At 40.1% G+C, this 21,770-nt stretch overlaps 1 protein-coding gene across 1 annotated transcript in view; it reads right to left on the bottom strand.

Moving 5' to 3' along the window:
- The window catches only part of IL1RL2 (interleukin 1 receptor like 2), a 50,675-nt gene extending 43,811 nt beyond the window's left edge, over positions 1-6,864 (bottom strand). Inside the window, exons 1-4 of the mRNA XM_053589861.1 lie at positions 6,765-6,864; positions 5,807-5,876; positions 4,755-4,989; positions 3,927-4,122 (exon numbers count right to left, since the gene is read on the bottom strand). Coding sequence (XP_053445836.1) covers positions 3,927-4,122; positions 4,755-4,989; positions 5,807-5,870 — 495 coding nt within the window. The 5' untranslated portion in view covers positions 5,871-5,876; positions 6,765-6,864. The remainder of the gene's footprint in view (positions 1-3,926; positions 4,123-4,754; positions 4,990-5,806; positions 5,877-6,764) is intronic.
- Between the last annotated feature and the right edge of the window lie 14,906 nt (positions 6,865-21,770).

The raw sequence follows: 21,770 nt of genomic DNA, 5'->3' as shown, positions 1-21,770 counted from the left end.
CATACAAGGTCTCTACTTTCTAGCATCACATACCCCCACTCCTGCATGTGCCAAACCTCTCACCCAAACACCGTTTTCCATCTCCCTCTGCTCCTTTCCTCTAATGACCCACCTTCCTTCCCGTCCTCACCAGCTTAACTGCTGTTCATTCTTCAAGCACAGTTTAATAGTCACTTTTCCCAGGAAGCATTTCCTTGGATGCTCCCAGGGTCTAGTTTAATTCTGCTCTCTTTACATTCACCTCATGCTATCATCAGATTCTTAGTTGACTTGCCTGCTTCCTCTGGTGAACTGCAGCTTCTCTGAAAACAAGGACTCTCTCTCATTATTACATACCGATGTCTGACATGGCACCAGGAAGATAACAGGATCCAAGTACTCAGAGGGTGGATTCCAACCCTCTCATTTTACAGATGAAAACACCGAGGCCCAAAGAATGACACAAGTACAAGGTTGGAGAACAAGTTAGTGGCAAAAGCAGAGCCATAACTGGGGTCCTTGAATCTGAGCTCGTGGGACGGGTGATCTGCTTCAGTTGGTAGAGGTTGAGACCAAGCATCTGATTTTTTTAAAGGGCTCATTGGGTAAAAATTGATGCCCACTCAGGATTGTTAATTAATCACAGCTTTTCAGTCCATCTCTAATTCTACAGAAGTAGAAATTACAATTGCCAAGACAACATTTAGGAAAAGGAAGAAAACAGAGGATGTATACAAAACTCACAAGACTTACCTAATGCCATAATAAGTAGGAAGGATAAGCAGTAAGATAATGTGGCGGTACAAAGCGTTTGATTTAAATTGAAGGTGGCATGCAAAGCAATGTGAAAAAAGCAGGTAAAGTATAAATCCGTATGGGAAAAAATTAAATTTAACCCTACGTACAGCTACATCAAGGGGGGAAACATTGAAACTTCTAGAAGATAATATAGAAAAATGCCTTGTTACCTTGGGGTAGGAAAAGATTCTTAAACAAGTTAGAGGAAGTACCAATCACAAAGGAAAAGTTCTTCAGTTGGGCCATATTAAAATTTGAAACTTTAAGACCTTATTATGAGAGTAAAAAGGCAAGCCACTTCCTAGAAGGACATATTTGCAACACTTGTAACTAATAATTACTGAGATCTAGATACGTAAAGAATTATGACAAATCAAAAAGAAATATATAAGACAGGAGGCTGGCAAACTATCATGGGTCAAATCTGGCTCACTGCTACTTTGTAATAATTTCCAATAAAATGTTATTGGAACATAACCACACCCATTCATTTCCATATTGTCCACAACTACTGTTAAACTACCAAAACAGCTGAGTAGTTGAAACAGAGTCCATCTGTCCTATAGTGCCTAAGATATTTACTATTTGTCCCTTTGTAAAAAAGGCATAGGGACTCTGGAGAAGACAATGAAATAGAGAAGCAGACCAAATACTTTCACAAGAACTCCACAGAAAAAATCAGACGCCCACACAGGTGCACACACACATAGACACACAAACATATAATAGCCAATAAGCAAAATTAAAGATCTACTTTATCATTTATTAGGGAAATGATAACAAAAGTCAAAATGACACACAGTCATTCTAATGGCGAAAATTACAAAGACTAATAACACTACGTGTGGTCAAATATAGGAACAGAAATAACTCTTATACGCTGCTGGAACTAAAAATTGGCACACCAGTTTGAAAAAAGCTTTGGCATTTTCTACTAACTTTGAACACATTCGGCATGACCCCACTATTTCACTCTTGCACAAAATTTGCTACGCAAAATTGCATTCATGAGTGGATGACGTGTGTAAGAATGTTCACAACAGCTTCATTTATAATATTCAAAAATTGGAAAAACTAAGTCTGATAACAATGATAACAATGAAATACTATACAGCAATGAAAGGGGATGGACTCTAGCCACCTGCAACAGTATAGATAATTCTCATTGATTTGCTGTGGAGTCAAGGAAGCTAGACACAAAATACTACATACAGTATTATTCAAATTAAATAAAGTTCAAAAACTGGCAAATCTAATCTGTCCTAGTGTAAGTCAGGGGAGTCATTGTATTTGGGCATTAGGAAGACATAGTTCTTGCAAGAAGTGCCTTTAGAGGTTCTAGTTATGTTTTCTTTCTTAACTTTGATAGGAAGGGGAATTAAAAGATGTATTACTTAGTGATAACACGTCAAGCTCATCCACTTATGATTGATGAATTGTTTTAACTTTGTTTTAGTACAGACAAGATCTCACTGTGTTACGCTGGCTAGTCTTGAACTTCTGGCCTCAAGAAATCCTCCTGCCTCAGCTTTCCCAAGTGCTGGAATCACAGGTGGGAGCCACTGTGCTTGACCAGAATAGTACATTGCATGTGTATATGTTATACTTGCATGAAATGGTATTTTTTTAATGCATGCTAAATTGGGTACCAAGGATATAGAAATATATAAAATCTCCTATAAGTCAGTAAGGAAAAGGTAAAAAACAAAACAAAATCAAATCAGGAAAAAGAAATATGCCAAAAAGAGGTGAGTAAGCAGTTCATAAGAAGATTAAAAAATGGATAATACATCTTTGCAATTCTAAATTGTATGCTATAAACATTCTTGTGCAGGTATCCTTTTCACAAAATGACCTTTTTTCCTTTGGGTATATATCCAGTACTGGGATTGCCAGGCCAAAGGGTCGGTCTACTTTAAGTTCTTTGAGGTATCTCCATATGATTTTCCACAAGACATGTAAACAACCCAAGTGCCCACTGACACATAACTGGATTAATAAAATGTGGTATATGCATCCTGTGGCTTTTGTTATCATTTCCCTAATAAATGATAAAGTAAATCTTTAATTTTGCTTATTGGCTATTATATGTTTGTGTGTCTATGTGTGTGTGCACCTGTGTGTGGGTGTCTGATTTTTTCTGTGGAGTTCTTGCGAAAGTATCTGGTCTGCTTCTCTATTTCGTTGTCAGCCATAGAGAAAAAGGGAGAGCTAGAATCTTTTGTGACAACCTGGATAGAGAAGAGATGGCAATATATGCTGGCCAGCATATATGAAACCTTGAATGAAATAGGAAATTTCCTAGAGAACAAAACCTTGCCAAAACTCACGTAAGAGAAACTAAGAAATTTGTATAATCCTATCATTATTAAAGACATTAAATTAATAAATGAAAACATTCTCATGAAGGAAATTCGTGATCTAGATGGTTGTGCCTACCAGTGCTAATTAGCAGTTAGGGAAAACGAATTCCAATATCAAATAACTAGCCTGTGTTTCTTCATGCCAAGGATCATGACTTCCATATCAGCATATGGCAATGTAACTCAGAAAAGAGAACATTTGAAGGTGAAAATACAAGGTGCAGAAAGATGAATGCAAGATGCTCTGTTTGCATAAAAAGGGAAAGGCTTATACACACACGCACATGCACACATATATATAATTTTCTTGTATAACATTATACCAGAGTAATAACAAGGAACTAATAATGGCACCCACATATTGGGACAGGAATGATGGGCTTGCAGTAAATATGAAACAGGAATAGGAAAAAGGTTTCCCAGAGGTAGCATAATACTTTGTGATTATTAAATAATATGCATGTTGTACCCATTCAAACAAACAAACAAAAATGTTAGAGGGAAAAAAAGAATAGGGAAGGATAGCCTGTAACACAAGGATAACTAGAGGGAGGTGGTAGATCCAAATAAGAAAATATTACAGAGCTATAATAATCAAATATTTTAAAATAATAAATAATTAGCAGGGTAAAATTATCAATAGATGCTAGCTAACAAATCTATTTTTGGCACCCAAATTTCTTTACCAATTCTGCTTTAAAAATACAGCTTAACCTAGAAGAAAGAGACAAATGGGTTTTAAAGAGGAGGAGAAATATCAATAGAAAAAAAAAATTTTTTTTTTACCTTATACCACTTTATTAAACCAAAAACACAACTCTCTGGGAAGATCAGATGACAGGTAAGACTGCCATCATTTCCAACGTGTAGTATTTGTTTGTACTCATCTGATAAATTCCTTAGACCATTTCTGGAAGCATTACACCAATACTCTTCATGAACAATTAGGTTTAAATGTATTCTGTGACAGCTGTTTCTATCCCTGCAAGAAAGAGGGAAACCTCATAAGCTCTTAAAGAATCACAAAATCAAATGATTTGTCTCATCTTCAAATCTTTTCAAATAATTTTGAAAGTGCTGGCAAACCGTGAAAAATTGGAAGATGGTCTTGAGCTAAACAAACAGCTACCTTTCATGGGGCGTACGCTATCCAGCTGATCACAGGACCCTTGAGACCTGTGTCACTCATTTATATTTCTTCCTAGCACAGGCCCTTGGGTGGGGTTTGGGATATATCCAATGCTTCACTAACTGCTAAATCTCTGCCTCAGCACACATTCCTTATGAAAAGGGCCTAAAGGAGATATGTTCCTATCTGGATATGTTTCCTGTCACAAAAACGTTTGGCATTCCAAGGAAGATGGCAGCAGTAACACAGGGACAATCACACCTTGTGAGCCCAAGGTACCATTTCAATGGGAAAAGATACATATCATGTTCCAAAAATGATTTACAAATCTGTTTTAAAATGTGTCCACTGAAAAATGTCTTGCAGCAATTATAAAACTATATGATTCTTCTCATGGAGTTTTCTATATTCATTACAAATTTTCCTGAAAGAATGTATATATGCACATATATATGAGTTAGTTCTATTTCAAATGAGGAACTTACTTTATAATGCATTGGTAGATTCCTGTGTCCCTCAATGCAAGGGGGAGAAACAAAATCCAAGTCTGGTCCTGGTGAATTCTAGACTCACTGTTTTTGGTTATTGGGATTTTACTAGAATTTTTATACCATGTTATATGGACTTCCCCAGATGTTATTGGAGGGTATGTACAATTAAAAGCAAAAGGCTGGTCTACTGAAGATGTCTCGTTTGGCATAGTAATGTCCTTGCATACATCTAGAGAAAGAAATGGAAACACAAAAATAATTAACCATAAAAGAAAACTCTAGTTTTACTTATTACTAGTTTTAACAAATTCCTCTTCAAATTTCTAGCCAATTTGAAATTTTCTTTGGGAATTTCCTTAGTCCTGGAGTTTCCCAACAATGGCCTGCTGATTTGAAAATACAGTTCCAAGTTCTTCAAATGTATCCATAAGATACAAAGAATTCAGCCTCTCCTCCTCACCATTACTCCTCTTCTCCATTTGGAGTAATTTCCCTGTTTCCCTTCTGTTCTAAGACCTGTAATTGTTTCATCCTGCTACAGAGAAAAAAGAGCTCTCCTGGTCTTGTTCTCTTTCTGCTCTGCCCCCCAGTTATTTTACTTTGTCTTTAGTAAAAAGTACCTCATCCCAAAATGGACTGTTAAAAAAAACTGACTCAATTTTTGAAATTCATTTATGCCAAATTAATATTTTTTAGAAGAAAGTCGTGCTGTTGTTGGTTTCTTTGTTTCCACTATGGGGTCATTAAATAATCCTTTGCCATATGAAATACTTAACTTTCCATTTTTGCAAATTTCCCTAACTCCTTCTCCTCTCCAAAGTCACCTCGAAGATGAACGGTGACATGTGGGCATGAGCATGAATGAGCACTCTGGAACTGAAATTTGCTGTTTCCCATTCCGCAGAATTCGGCCTGGCCACCGGGAGTCATTAGCCAGGCGCGGGTCTCAGGCGATCCCCGGGAGTCCGCACCGGGGGCTCCCCAGGAGGCGCCTGGAGGCCGGTGGACGAGGGTGCCTCTGTAACCTGAGGACGCTCCCAACGTACCTGCTCTGACAAATACTGGAAGAGCAATGCACAGACCGCAGAGCAGCAAGGACGGCACCTGCATGCTGGGCTACAAGAGGAAAGAAAAAGGTGACAGGAGAAGGGAGAGCAGAGGAGGGACGCAGCGCCGAGGGGCGCCCTCCCCCAGGCACACGGCTCACGTCGGAATCGCCGCAGAGATGTCTGCCCAGACAATTCCCCATTTGGAGTAATTTCCCTCTTTCCCTTCTGTTCTAAGACCTGTAATTCGTTCATCCTCCTCCAGAAAAAAGAGTTCTCCTGGTCTTGTTCTCTTTTTGCTCTGCTCCTCATTTTACTTTGTCTTGACAAAAATAAAAAGATGACTGTCCCTTCTTCACCGCCCATCTTGGTCCCCGCATCTCCAGAGAGCCTGTCTCTGCGCGGGTCTCGGTCTCACTACGGGGGGCGACCCTCCGGATCCACCGCGGGGAGCGCAGAACCGCCGCGGAGGAGCGTGGGCGCGGAGCGCATGGGAGGCGGCGGTGGCGACCACTGGGCGTCTCCCTTTCCCCCTGGCAGCCGGGCAGCGTCGACGTCCCCAGCCCGCAGGAGGCTCGAGGCGCCCCCAACCGCCCCGCCCCGCCCGCAGCCCCCGGTCCCCGCCTGTGCGCGCGCGCGTCTCCTCCCCTGCGCGGCCCTGCTCTCGGGATCTGCCTGGGCCCGGCGGTCTGCACAGAAACCCGAAACTCCGGCTCAGCGCGGAGAAGCCGGCTCAGGAGGAGCGGCAGGATCCGCGGCTAGACCCGGGCTCGACGCCCGGGCCGGAGCGGGAGTCGGCTGTCCCGAGTCACCCGGCCGGCCCGGGGCCCGCCCGGCGGTCCTGTTCGCTGGCCTCGGGTGCGAGCACAGTTTAGCCACCTCTTTTCCTCCACACCTTTCCTACCATCGGAGACCAACCCGCACTTGGCTCAGCCCAGACTCCTGGCCCGGTGTGTACCTGCCTGCTGGACGGGGGCGTGCTGGATCTCGTGGAAAGAGGAAAATCTGGCGAGGACCCGAACCCGGTCACGGCATTTTCATGCCTAGGTATTTACCCGCCGCCACCGTGGGCGGGGCAGACCTGCCTTCCCCAGTGGAGTATAGGAAGGAACACGGCATCACACTAGGAAGTGGGTCGGAAGTCTTTTTGCCTAATTTTCTAACAAATCCTTCATCACCAGGAATGTCTGTTTAAATTTATTCCAAGTTGTCACTATAAATGTTCCCATAAATTCAAATTGTCTCCATAAATTTATCTGTTTCCAGATTCCATTTGAGCAGTTATTGCATGCCCAGCATTGGCCTGAATGGATCGCCCCAAAGTGGAAGCCATCTCAAATTGATTTTAAGGAATATGGTAATATTCGTCTGCTGGAGTCATGCTCATTAACCCCTGTAAGGCAGACATCCCCTGGTGGTCCGCAACTACGTCAGAGCCTAAGGATTGTTCCTGCCTACAATTTCCCAGTAAGACAACAGCAACAAGGACCTGCTGCCCTGGCCATCAGGCAACACCCTAGGATTATCCCACAGGACACTGAGACGTAAGAAAGGGTATAATGTGTAATCTCCATTCAACAGATTCTTGGTGGAGCTATTCCTAATGGTCTTTGTGAGATTAAAGACAGACAAAAACAATCCCCGAAATAGAGAGAGATGCAATTGTTTCATTAACAGCAAAAGTTCTTGCGATAGGTTAGTGGTTAACAGATTTCTATACTCTTAAAAAAAGTATTGAGAATTCCAAAGTGCTTTTGTTTATGTGAGTTATGCCTGTTCATGTTACTATATGGGAAATAAAAAGGGAGGATTTTGGAATATCTAATTTCTTATTTATTTTAAATAGCAATTAAAAATCCGTTATATGTTAACATAAGTGACATACAATTTATGAAAAATATACTTTCTAAAACAGACTTATTGAGAAAAATGACATTGTCCTACATATTTGCAAGTCTCTTTGATTTCTGGCTTAATAGAAGATGACTGGCTTCTCATACCTGCTTCTACATTCAAACTCTTATGATATAGTGTGTCATGTAGTCTCTGAAAATGTTCATTAGTTAGAGAATAAGAATAAAAAGGCAAACACTGTCTTAATATTATTATGAAAATAGTTTTGATTTCACAGATCTCTTTAAGGGCCTCTCAGGGACTCCAAGGGCTCCCACACTCTGAGAACCTCTCTGTGAAGCTATACACAGAGATCTTTATGACTTTCCTCTAACATCAGCACTAAATGAGGTTCCTCTGTATATATATAAAATCTTCTTTGGTTTTGTCCTCCCTCAAAACCAAAGGTGTTACTGTGAAAAATGTCATTGATTTGTTTGCATACAGAACTATTGCTATGAGCCTGTCGAAAGTTGTTTCTTTTTGTCTCTTTGTTCATTTTCATCTTAAGAAGAGACCCACTTGTGTCCTGTCTTATTTCCGTAGCTTGGGGACTGGCATGCATGACAACTGCCATCCATCTAGTTGCCCCAAAACTTAGGAAGTCAAGAGCAGTGCCTGGTTCTTGCTGGACATTGCTAATACTCTACTTTGCGAGTGATTCTGAGGACCTACAACCTACTTCCAGGGAGGGACTCCATGCCAGTTGTGTTTCCTAATCCATGGAGAATGAACTGCTTGGCTTTGAAGGCAGAAATAATTCTGGGGATTGTGAACTTTGCAGTTAAAAATAGGAAATGATGACAGTTACTACAGGTTCTCAATTACCTTGACAAATTGGAGAAACTGAGAGCATTGTTTGCTAATGAGAAAGGAGGAAGAAGGAATTCACACAAAATGTATTGAGAGGCTCCAGCTGGACAAGTTCAGGTTTGCTTTATTATGACCAGAGTGTTTTATGCTGAAACTTCCTGAATGTAATCATTTCATTTTTTTTCCTCTCTGCTTTTCACTTTTAAAATTTTCTTTTTAACTGTGTATCATGTAATATATAAGAGATAAATAATTCAAAATAAATCGTAAATCATGTGAGCAAGACCTAACATCAAAAACAAAACAATGTATTCGTAAACATCCTTCCCACTCCCCAGACTCACCATCCTAGTCCTGGTCCTGAACATTTGTGTGTGTGTGCATATTCCTTGAGCAATATGAGGTATTCTTGTACAGGTCTTTTTTAGTCTTCAGACAAAAGTTACTATATTATATACGTATGTAACTTACTCTTTCACAAAATCATTGTAGTTGGGACATTTGTACATTTTGAGAAGGGTTATGCTAGTTAATTCAAGATCATTGCTATATAGTAATTTGACTGTATGAATATACCCCAATTTATGTATTCATCTCATTTGTACATTTAAGTTTTTCCAGATTTATATTTTGCTCTTACACACAGTTCTGCTGCGAAGATTTTTGTGATTTCTTCTTGTGTGGGTATTGGAGAAGTTGTTTAGTGAGTGGAATTGCAGAATCATTAGGAAGGTGCCTTTTTAACTGTATTAGAAAATCTCTAATTTTTTTCTAAGTAATATCCTTTAAATTGCTTTGGCTCTAGTCAATATTTTGCAATGTCAGACTTTTAAATTCTTCCAGTTTTACCAGCGTGGTGGTGTAAAAGCTACCTCATGCTTCTATTTTAATTTCCCTAACCACTAGTGAAGTGGAACATCTTTGCTTATGTGCATTGGCCATTTTTATGTCCTCCATGTCAAATTCCTTCTCGTGTATTTCTTTCCATTACCCACTAGGTTGTCTGTCTTCCTTTCATTGATTTATAGAGAACTCATGGAATTCTACCTCTGATATCTCATATGGTTAACTTCAAAGGGAAGCACAGATGTACCTTGCTGCCTCCTCCTTGACACAGTGTTCAAATCCCAGAAGCACCAATTATCTGTAAGAAAGCGACATTAAATCTACTTTTCAGGGATGATGGTTGAAAATCTCCCTAGTAAAGCACTGGACATGTAATAGATACTTTATCAACCATCCTCCTACCAACTCTTCCTATTTCATTCTTTCCTCCTTGCAGTTATTTTCTCAATGGAAATGTCCTTAGTGGCCGTTTGTACCATTAGTCACTAGTCATAAGAAATTGACTCTTTCAGTTGGTAAAGCAAATCAACTTCCTCTCTAGAGATTCATGACCTCATTATGAGAGCAGACGAAAGCAAGGAATGTGTTGGAGGGATTACAGAATTCTGGTGGGTTGAATTTTACCTTCAATCTGTTTGACCCTCAAATTGGCATATGATGTATATATATTGAGGAAAGTAGCAGGGCAATAATCTGTATTAAAAATTTCATACACGAGTGTTTATCTTACATAATGCATATTACCCTTGATTTGTTCTGACTAAATATCTGATGATTCCCCATTGCACATAACCTGCAGATGAAGTTTTTCAGTGAGAATGAAAGAGAAATATGTTAATATGTAATGATTAAATATTCATGATCTTTATAACTTTAAGGCCTATAAGTTCTCACTTTTCCTTTCCATGAGGCTTGGGAATATACAGCAGCATTTCTGTGGTCAATGTTTATTGTTAAGGTGAAATGAACTTCCAGAAATGGAAGAAACAGCTGGAGAGACAGGAGGGTGGTTCTGGAAGCATTTGGTTTCCTAATCTCTTCCCTTGATCTTCATTCATTAGTTAGTTCACTCAGTCGTCAAATGTGTATCCATTTCCCACAATGTACCCGGTGATGTTCTCAGTGCTAGAAACATAGCTGGTGTCCAGTTATTAAGAACGTTTAAAAAGATGATTGCAGGTTGATGAGAGCTATGGAAGATAACACAGACTGGGGTGAGACAGCGAGGGTGCTGGGAAGGCCTCCCTGTAGAAGTGATGATTCTGTAGAGCTGAGGCCTGAGCCAAGACAAGGAGCCCAACAAGCAGGTATCTGGAGGAAGAGCTCTCCTCAAAGAAGCAACCAGCTATTGAAAAGTCTCTGAAGGAGGCTCGGCACCTGTAGCTCAGTGGCTAGGGTGCCGGCCACATACACCAGAGCTGGCTGGTTCGAATCCAGCCTAGGCCTGCCAAACAACAATGACAACTAAAACCGGGCGTCGATTTATAGCCAGGCGTTGTGGCAGGCACCTGTATTCCCAGCTGCTTGGGAGGCTGAGGCAAGAGAATTGCTTGAGCCTGAGAGTTTGAGGTTGCTGTGAGCTGTGATGCCATGGCACTCTACCCAGGGTGACAGTTTGAGACTCTGTCTCAAAAAAAAAATCTCTGAAGGAGGAAAGAGTTTGAGAATTTCAAAATAAAAGAAATGAAGCCAGTGTGACCAGCATGCAACAAATAAGGGGGTGAATGAGGCAAATGAAGTCAAAGAGGTGGGCTGGGGCTAGATCATACAGGGGGCCTGTAGGCAAAAATAAGAGGTCTGGGTTTTACTCAGGGATAATTAAAAGCTATTAGAAGATTAAATCACGGAGGCGGAGCAAGATGGCAGCCGAGTAATAGCTTCCTTGCATCTGGGCACCGTGAGTCTGGGGAGATAGGACTCCAGGCATCTCCGGCTGGTGGGATCTGCTTATCATCACCCCTGAGAGGATACAGGGAGTCAGCGAGAGACTTCTGGACCCCAAGAGGAGGACTAAAACGGTGGAAAACCGGCAAGTCGTCGCGTGTGTTCAATTCGTCTAAACCCGCCCCAACTGTAAGTTCAGTAGCAGCGAGACTGCAAACCAAAAAGGCCTTACCTGTGAACTGTTTTGGTGTCTCTGGACTTGGCACTCAGCTGAACTGCCTTGGGGAGAGCCTGAGCGGGAGTGCGGAGAACTTTGGCCTTTGTCTAGGGCCCCAGTCTGAGCCGCTGAGCCAGACGGAGCTAATAGTGTTTGGCTCTGGGTCACAGGCAGCCATTGTGAGCGATTTGCCCTGGCAAGCTCCGCCCTCAGGGTCGCAGAGCTAGAACTGGGTGGGAGCTGGTAACCCAGCGACCAAGTAGCCTAAGGGCGGGGTCTGAGCCGCCTTGCAGCCCTAACCCTCGGGGGCAGAGGGAGACCAGTTTTGGCACACAGGGTAAGTGGATAGCCACTTCAGCAGTGATTCCAGCAACAAGCACTTCCCTGGGAAAGCTTCTGCTCATCCAGTGAACAAGTTCAAAGTGCCTTTTAAGTGGGCTGAAGAGAGATTTAGGGTGTCTACCTGCTGGGGTTTGAGAAACTAGCAGCCTCCAGTCGTATCAGAACTGTGATTAACATCTCATACCCCAGAAGACCACGTGTTGCCCAGACAATACTCAATAACATATACATACTGCTTTGTTTTTGGTAGTGTTTTTTTTTTTTGGTTTGGTTGGGGTTTTTTTGTTTATTTTGATATTGTTGATGTTGTTTTGTTTTTTAAGTTCAACCTTTTCCATACAGATCCTTTTTCTTTCTCAATTTTTCTAGTTTAATTATAATTTCCCATTGCTGCCTATTTCAATAATTAGAACTTCATTTTGTTAATGTTCCTACCGCTATTATTTGGTTTTCCACCCAATTTTATCCCGTAAAGTTTTCTGTTTGCTTGTTTTGGTTTGATTTATAGCATTTTTGTCTTTCCTCTCTACTTGGTGGAGGTGGGGTACTGTGTCTGATCAGGTTAGCAAAGAGCTGCTGACCTCAAGGGAACCACCCAACTGGGCACCCCTAGAAGGTGGGTTTTTTTAAGGTTGTATCAAAGTACCCTACTGTACACCTATATTGCTCTGTCTCCCTCTTTCTGTGCCTCTCTTCTTTTTGTCAATATTCCTTTTACCCACCCCCTCTCCTTTCTCTATTTTCTTATTTTTTTTTTTTCTTAACACTCGGTCCTCCTTTCTTTCATCCCTTTTTTGCTCTTCAACCTTCTCACCCTTCTGGTCCTGTAACCCTTAGTCCACAGGCACGAGAACTTAAAGAGTAAGAGGAAGTGAAAGGAAAATTAGGGCAAGGAAACAGAGAAAAGAAATCACTCATGAAGAAGAATCAGCAGAAAACTCCAGGCAACATGAAGAACCAGCCCAGAACAACCCCGCCAAGGGACCATGAGGTAGCTACTGCAGAGGATTCCACCTATAAAGAAATGTTAGGAATGACAGAAAGGGAATTTAGAATACACATGTTGAAAACAATGAAAGAAATGATGGAAACAATGAAGGAAACTGCTAATAAAGTGGAAAATAACCAAAAGGAAATTCAAAAACAGAATCAAATAAGAGATGAACGATATGAAGAATATAAAAAGGATATAGCAGAGCTGAAGGAACTGAAACAGTCAATTAGGGAACTTAAAGATGCAATGGAAAGTATCAGCAACAGTTAGACCATGCAGAAGAAAGAATTTCAGAGGTAAAAGACAAAGTTTTTGAGATAACTCAGATAGTAAAAGAGGCAGAAAAGAAGAGAGAGAAAGCTGAACGTTCACTGTCAGAATTATCGGACTTTATGAAGCGTTCCAACATACGAGTTATAGGAATTCCAGAAGGGGAAGAAGAATGCCCCAGAGGAATGGAAGCCATACTAAAGAATATTATAAAAGAAAATTTCCCAAATATCACCAAAGATTCTGACACACTGCTTTCAGAGGGCCATCGGACCCCAGGTCGCCTCAACTCTAACCGAGCTTCTCGAAGACACATTGTGATGAACCTGTCGAAACTCTAGACAAAAGAAAAGATTCTGCAAGCTGCCAGGAGTAAGCGCCAGTTGACCTACAGGGGCAAATCCATCAGAGTGACAACAGACTTCTCTAATGAAACTTTCCAAGCAAGAAGACAATGGTTATCTACCTTTAATCTACTTAAACAGAACAATTTCCAGCCCAGAATTCTGTACCCTGCTAAGCTAAGCTTCAAAATTGACGGAGAAATCAAATCATTTACGGATATACAAACATTGAGGAAATTTGCCACAACAAGACCAGCTCTACAGGAAATACTTCAACCTGTTCTGCACACTGACCACCACAATGGATCAGCAGCAAAGAAAGAACTCAGAAATTAAAGGACAGAACCTAACCTCCACACTGATGCAAAAGATAAAACTAAGCAATGGACTCTCACAAAATAAGACGAATAGAATACTACCACACTTATCAATTATCTCAATAAATGTTAATGGCTTGAATTCCCCACTGAAGAGACATAGATTGGTTGACTGGATTAAAAAACACAAGCCATCCATTTGCTGTCTGCAAGAAACACACCTGGCTTCAAAAGACAAATTAAAGCTCTGAGTCAAGGGTTGGAAGACAATTTTTCAGGCAAATGGAATTCAGAAGAAAAGAGGAGTTGCAATCTTATTTTCAGATACATGTGGATTTAAAGCAACTAAAGTCAAAAAAGACAAAGATGGTCACTTTATATTGGTCAAGGGAAAAATACAACAAGAAGACATTTCAATTCTAAATATTTATGCACCCAATTTAAATGCTCCCAGATTCTTGAAACAGACCTTACTCAGTCTGAGCAATATGATATCTGATAATACCATAATAACAGGGGACCTTAACACTCCTCTTACAGAGCTGGACAGATCCTCTAAACAGAAATTAAACAAAGATATAAGAGATTTAAATGAGACCCTAGAACAACTGTGCTTGATAGACGCATATAGAACACTCCATCCCAAAGATAAAGAATATACATTCTTCTCATCACCCCATGGAACATTCTCCAAAATTGATCATATCCTGGGACACAAAACAAATATCAACAGAATCAAAAGAATTGAACTTTTACCTTGTATCTTCTCAGACCATAAGGCACTAAAGGTGGAAATCAACTCTAACAAAAATGCTCGACCTCACCCAAAGGCATGGAAATTAAACAATCTTCTGTGGAATAACAGATGGGTGCAGGAAGAAATAAAACAGGAAATCATTAACTTCCTTGAGCATAACAACAATGAAGACACAAGCTACCAAAACCTGTGGGATACTGCAAAAGCAGTTTTGAGAGGAAAATTCATCGCTTTAGATGCCTACATTCAAAAAACAGAAAGAGAGCACATCAACAATATCACAGGAGATCTTATGGAATTGGAAAAAGAAGAACAATCTAAGCCTAAACTCAGTAGAAGAAAAGAAATATCCAAAATCAAATCAGAGATCAATGAAATTGAAAACAAAAGAATCATTCAGAAAATTAATGAAACAAGGAGTTGGTTTTTTGAAAAAATAAATAAAATAGATAAACCATTGTCCAGACTAACGAGGAATAGAAAAGTAAAGTCTCTAGTAACCTCAATCAGAAATGATAAAGGGGAAATAACAACTGATCCCACAGAGATACAAGAGATCATCTCTGAATACTACCAGAAACTCTATGCCCAGAAATTTGTCAATGTGAAAGAAATGGATCAATATTTGGAATCACACCCTCTCCCTAAACTTAGCCAGGAAGAAATAGAGCTCCTGAACAGACCAATTTCAAGCACTGAGATCAAAGAAATAATAAAAAAATCTTCCAACCAAAAAATGCCCTGGTCCAGATGGCTTCACTCCAGAATTCTATCAAACCTTCAAGAAAGAGCTTATTCCTGTACTGCAGAAATGATTCCAAAAAATTGAGGAAGAAGGAATCTTCCCCAACACATTCTATGAAGCAAACATCACCCTGATACCAAAACCAGGAAAAGACCCAAACAAGAAGGAGAATTTCAGACCAATCTCACTCATGAATATAGACGCAAAAATTCTCAACAAAATCCTAGCCAATAGATTATAGCTTATCATCAAAAAAGTCATTCATCATGATCAAGTAGGTTTCATCCCAGGGATGCAAGGCTGTTTAACATACGCAAGTCCATAAACGTTATCCACCATATTAACAGAGGCAAAAATAAAGATCACATGATCCTCTCAATAGATGCAGAAAAAGCATTTGATAAAATCCAGCATCCTTTTCTAACTAGAACACTGAAGAGTATAGGCATAGGTGGCACATTTCTAAAACTGATTGAAGCTATCTATGACAAACCCACAGCCAATATTTTACTGAATGGAGTAAAACTGAAAGCTTTTCCTCTTAGAACTGGAACCAGACAAGGTTGTCCTCTGTCACCTTTACTGTTCAACGTAGTGCTGGAAGTTCTAGCCAATACAATTAGGCAAGACAAGGAAATAAAGGGAATCCAAATGGGAGCAGAGGAGGTCAAACTCTCCCTCTTTGCTGACGACATGATCTTATACTTAGAGAACCCCAAAGACTCAACCACAAGACTCCTAGAAGTCATCAAAAAATACAGTAATGTTTCAGGATATAAAATCAATGTCCACAAGTCAGTAGCCTTTGTGTACACCAATAACAGTCAAGATGAGAAGCTAATTAAGGACACAACTCCCTTCACCATAGTTTCAAAGAAAATGAAATACCTAGGAATATACCTAATGAAGGAGGTGAAGGACCTCTATAAAGAAAACTATGAAATCCTCAGAAAGGAAATAGCAGAGGATATTAACAAATGGAAGAACATACCATGCTCATGGATGGGAAGAATCAACATTGTTAAAATGTCTATACTTCCCAAGGCAATCTACCTATTCAATGCCATTCCTATCAAAATACCAACATTGTACTTTCAAGATTTGGAAAAAATGATTCTGTGTTTTGTATGGAACCAGAAAAAAACCCGTATAGCTAAGGCAGTTCTCTGTAACAAAAATAAAGCTGGGGGCATCAGCATACCAGATTTTAGTCTGTACTACAAAGCCATAGTGCTCAAGACAGCATGGTACTGGCACAAAAACAGAGACATAGACACTTGGAATCGAATTGAAAACCAAGAAATGAAACTAACATTTTACAACCACCTAATCTTTGATAAACCAAACAAGAACATACCTTGGGGGAAAGACTCCCTATTCAATAAATGGTGTTGGGAGAACTGGATGTCTACATGTAAAAGACTGAAACTGGACCCACACCTTTTCCCACTCACAAAAATTGATTCACGATGGATAAAGGACTTAAATTTAAGGCATGAAACAATAAAAATCCTCCAAGAAAGCATAGGAAAAACACTGGAAGATATTGGCCTGGGGAAAGACTTCATGAAGAAGACTGCCATGGCAATTGCAACAACAACAAAAATAAACAAATGGGACTTCATTAAACGGAAAAGCTTCTGTACAGCCAAGGAGACAACAACCAAAGCAAAGAGACAACCTACACAATGGGAAAGGATATTTGCATATTTTCAATCAGACAAAAGCTTGATAACTAGGATCTATAGAGAACTCAAATTAATCCACATGAAAAAAGCCAAGAATCCCATATGTGGGCAAGAGACATGAATAGAACTTTCTCTAAAGACGACAGATAAATGGCTAACAAACACATGAGAAAATGTTCATCATCTCTATATATTAGAGAAATGCAAATCAAAACAACCCTGAGATATCATCTAACCCCAGTGAGAATGGCCCACATCCCAAAATCTCAAAACTACAGATGCTGGCATGGATGTGGAGAGAAGGGAACACTTTTACACTGCTGGTGGGACTGCAAACTAGTACAACCTTTCTGGAAGGAAGTATGGAGAAACCTCAAAGCACTCAAGCTAGACCTCCCATTTGATTCTGCAATCCCATTACTGGGCATCTACCCAGAAGGAAAAAAATCCTTTTATCATAAGGACACTTGTACTAGACTATTTATTGCAGCTCAATTTACAATCGCCAAAATGTGGAAACAGCCTAAATGCCCACCAACCCAGGAATGGATTAACAAACTGTGGTATATGTATACCATGGAATTCTATTCAGCCATTAAAAAAAATGGAGACTTTACATCCTTCGTATTAACCTGGATGGAAGTGGAAGACATTATTCTTAGTAAAGCATCACAAGAATGGAGAAGCATGAATCCTATGTACTCAATTTTGATATGAGGACAATTAATGACAATTATGGTTATGGGGGGGAAGCAGAAAGAGGGAAGGAGGGAGGGGGGGTGGGGCCTTGGTGTGTGTCACACTTTATGGGGGCAAGACATGATTGCAAGAGGGACTTTACCTAACAATTGCAATCAGTGTAACCTGGCTTATTGTACCCTCAATGAATCCCCAACAATAAAAAAAAAAAAAAGAAGATTAAATCACAAAAGATAAAAATTATTTACATTTTTAAAATGTCACTAATCCTATAACCCCACCAAAATGACCAAAATTAGAAAGACTGACAATACCAAGTTTTGGCTAGAATGTGGATAACTGGGGCTCTCATATACATGGCAGAAGTACGCATTGGTTCTACCACTTAGGAAAACCATTTCGTTGTATTTAATTAAAGCTAACCCAGCCAATCCACTTCAAGGGATACCGCAAATAGAAATGCATATGTATGTGCACCGAAAGAGACATTTTGTAGAACATTCAAGGCAGCAAGCATAGCCCAAACCTAGAAATTACCTAAATGCCCATCAACAATAGAATGTATACAACAGGGGCGATGGATTTACACAACAGACACAGCTAAGAGGAAGAGCTATGTACAAACACAGGCAAAAATGTGGATGAATGTCACAGATGATAAAATAATCTGCAATGCTGAACATGGAGATGCTGGTTCCCCTCAGGGCAGGGACAGTGGTGACTGTGAGGTGCCTGGCAGGATGCCCCGGGTCTGGACATCTTCCCTTTATGATCTGGGTGCTGGCAGCTTGAGTGTGTTCTGCCTGTGACATGTCATGGAGTTGTTCATTTCTAATACATGCTCTTTTCTAGATGTAGGTCATATGTGAATAAAAAGTCTAAGAAAATTCAGTGTAGAGGCTGCATAATGAAGTGGCTGTGAGGTGGGTAGGGGAGCAGAAGAGAAACTTGGCCCCAGCTGGAGGCCACCAAAGAGACCAGGGGTGAGGTGATCTGGCACTGAAAGTGGAGGTGAGCATATGGGGACCCATTTGGAATCCATTTGACTGTCTCTCAGTCCTTTCTCAGTTTCAATCTGTTTTACATCAAATTCAGAGAATGACAAAATCACAGGGCTGGAAAAGAACCTAAGGCTTGGTTGTCTTGGGTAGAGTCACAAGCACCCTGCTATGCCTGGGGCACTGCTGGTGCAATTATTGACACTTGTAACCCTCACAAGTTATTGGTTTTTATGTTACACACACACAGACACACACACACACACACACACCTGTGCACATACACAAAAGCGTTCATTCACCTTACATTTGAGAGGACTCAATTCTCTTCAGGGTATCCCACTCCAAATTATAGGCCTAACTTTTGAAACTAGTCCTTCCTTATGGGAAAAAGGAGAACTCATTCTTATAGCTCCAGTTAGAGATTCTCATTATGACCTTTGGCTCCACAGAAAAAAATAATCTAGTTTTCCACATTGCTGTGCATCTACTGCTGCCAAAGTCCCTCTGATGACAAGGCAAGTACCCAGAGTCTAAGACTGTGGTGGCCTTCAAGGTCACTCAGCTGTTCTTTCAAGCCTGGGGATCTTGGAGCCTCATCCCTGTCATTTTACATGTTAGACTTGTGTTAACATAAACCATGGTCTGGTTTGGTTTGTGTGAGTTTTGATTTGTTTTTGCCCCATGTTGCACATTCATTCATCTGGGATTACCTTAAATACCTTTTTACTTTGCCTGCTATGAAGCCACATTTTCCCACCTGTGCTTGTACATTTTCCTTCTGGAAAATGAAAGGTCTTGTTTTTCTCTAGTCACTGTCATCTGATAACAACAGATGGTTAAACAGAGCATTTGTCTGGGTGTTGGAATACTTGAGTTCCAGCCTCAGCCCACTTGCTAACTAGAGAAGGTTGCAATGAATTTGGAGACAAGGGGTATCCTATAGAAACTGTCCTTGTTAAGTGAAAGTTTCAACCACATTAACATCTAACTGGAAAAGAAATATTCATTGCAAAGGATATTCTTTTTGTGTATCAAATTGGCAATGATTTATTTCTCTTTTTTTTTTTTTTTATAAAGACAGAGTCTCACTGTACCGCCCTCGGTAGAGTGCCATGGCATCACACGGCTCACAGCAACCTCTAACTCTTGGGCTTACGCGATTCTCTTGCCTCAGCCTCCCGAGTAGCTGGGACTACAGACGCCTGCCACAATGCCTGGCTATTTTTTTGTTGCAGTTTGGCCGGGACTGGGTTTGTTGAACCCGCCACCCTTGGCATATGGGGCCGGCGCCCTGCTCACTGAGCCACAGGCGCCGCCCAAATTGGCAATGATTTAAAAATGAGTATTCCCAGTGCTACATACTGCTTATCTGAGAGAAGAGCAAATGTCTCTATGGGACATCAATAACTTGAAAAGGTCATTTGCCCTCTGAATCCACAATAAGCAAATGGTCAGGGAACTGGAAAGATATTTGAGGAAGAAGGCCTATTTAATTTTAGCTACCGATAGCTAAAAATCCTGTGAGCTGATTGTATTAAAACGTTCCTTAAAATAAATTAGAAAACCATTTTTTTGTATTATAGAAGCAGTATTGGTTTTTAACCAATTAGTATTAGATAACTCACCAAAACAGAAAAGCTAAATTATGGACCATCCATTTGATAGACGTAATGACCACTTATAGATTATAATAGTAATGGTAAGGTGGGCACAAATATTTTTATTAAGTTTTAAGTTTTAAAGTTAAGTATTAAACTCCATGTGTTATAGCCATAGAAAAGTAATAAAATATTAATAACAATTTTAGCTTGTGAGGTTATAGGTCACTTTTTCTTCCTTATATGTTTCAGAAACTTCTACATTCATGAAGGATGTATTAACTAGTTCGATGTAAGCATTCCAAATTGTATATAAAATCAGCACACTGTACCCCATAAATGCATTAATGTATACATGATCTATGTGTTTATGACTTAATAAAAAAATAAACTTCTACATTCAAATTAATACTGCTTCCATAATACAAAAAAAATGTTTTTCTAATTTATTTTAAGGGAACATTTTAATATAATCAGCTCACAAGAGGATTACCAGGCCACCTTCCTGAAGACTTCCCTCTCTAACCTCCTTCTACTATACAGTGGCGTCCTGTGAAATTGTTTATGCCCAGTGTTCTCTCAACCAATAGCCTTCAAGAGCTCCTATATACTATACTGTTAAAATTAATGCTATACTACCCCCAGTGATGAAGGCCAAATATTTCAGCCATGGATTTAAAACTCTTTATTCCATGAATTCATTTCCTGAATAACTTCCTCTTCTGTCTCCTCTCTGGCTGTATTTAACATTTGTTTTGTTTTGTTTGTTTTTTGTAATTTTCTCAGTATCTAGTATGGCATGGTTCAAAAAAGCTAAATGGAGGACTGATAGCAAAAATATTTTCCTTGTATTTTGGAATTTGAGGGAGGACATGGGTCTCCTTTGAGGAAAGATGAGAATTTGGATGCAATCAAGTATAGTGAGGAGGGCAAGATAATGGAATGTCATCTAACAATAAAAAATGTTCACATAGATGGCAGTTGTCCAAAGCCTTGAAGGCCAATGAGAAGCTAGAGTCTCTAACTAAGCAAATAAGTGAACTAAGATGGCTAAGGAGAGAAAATGTGACACTAGCCAGGGTGGGATTGATCACATGGGCCAAAGCAGAAGCAGTTCCCCCATGGGCTGTGAAACATGCAGCACCCTCTCACTAAGGAAGCTTGACGACTCTCATTCTCGGGACATGTTGATGTAAAGGAAAACCAATGAACCCTGTAGACTGGTATCAGTGCTGCCTTTCCCAGACCTGGACACAAAACCAGGCATCACCTAACACATGGCATCACCTCCATGTCAGAGGTCCTAAGAAAAACAAGCTTCATTGACTTCACTTTATGAGTAAATTAATCTCCCAACTGGCCGAAACAACTTTAAGGGAAGTCAACAGGATCTTGTGAGTCTAAATTCAGGTGATACAGGCTCAACTAGTCCAACAGCTACAAATTTTAGAAACTATAGTGCTAATGTCTGGGATTCATATTTAAGGTGAACGTACAGCTGCAGGCCTAGGAAACAAGCCACACAGCAGGTGGTGAATGGTGGGCAAATGAGCAAA

The sequence above is a fragment of the Nycticebus coucang genome, chromosome 4 (genome assembly GCF_027406575.1).
Source record: "Nycticebus coucang isolate mNycCou1 chromosome 4, mNycCou1.pri, whole genome shotgun sequence".
NCBI classification, from domain to species: Eukaryota; Metazoa; Chordata; class Mammalia; order Primates; family Lorisidae; genus Nycticebus; species Nycticebus coucang.
The sequence above is the reverse complement of the archived record's forward strand: the minus strand, read 5'-3'. Positions and strand labels throughout refer to the sequence as shown.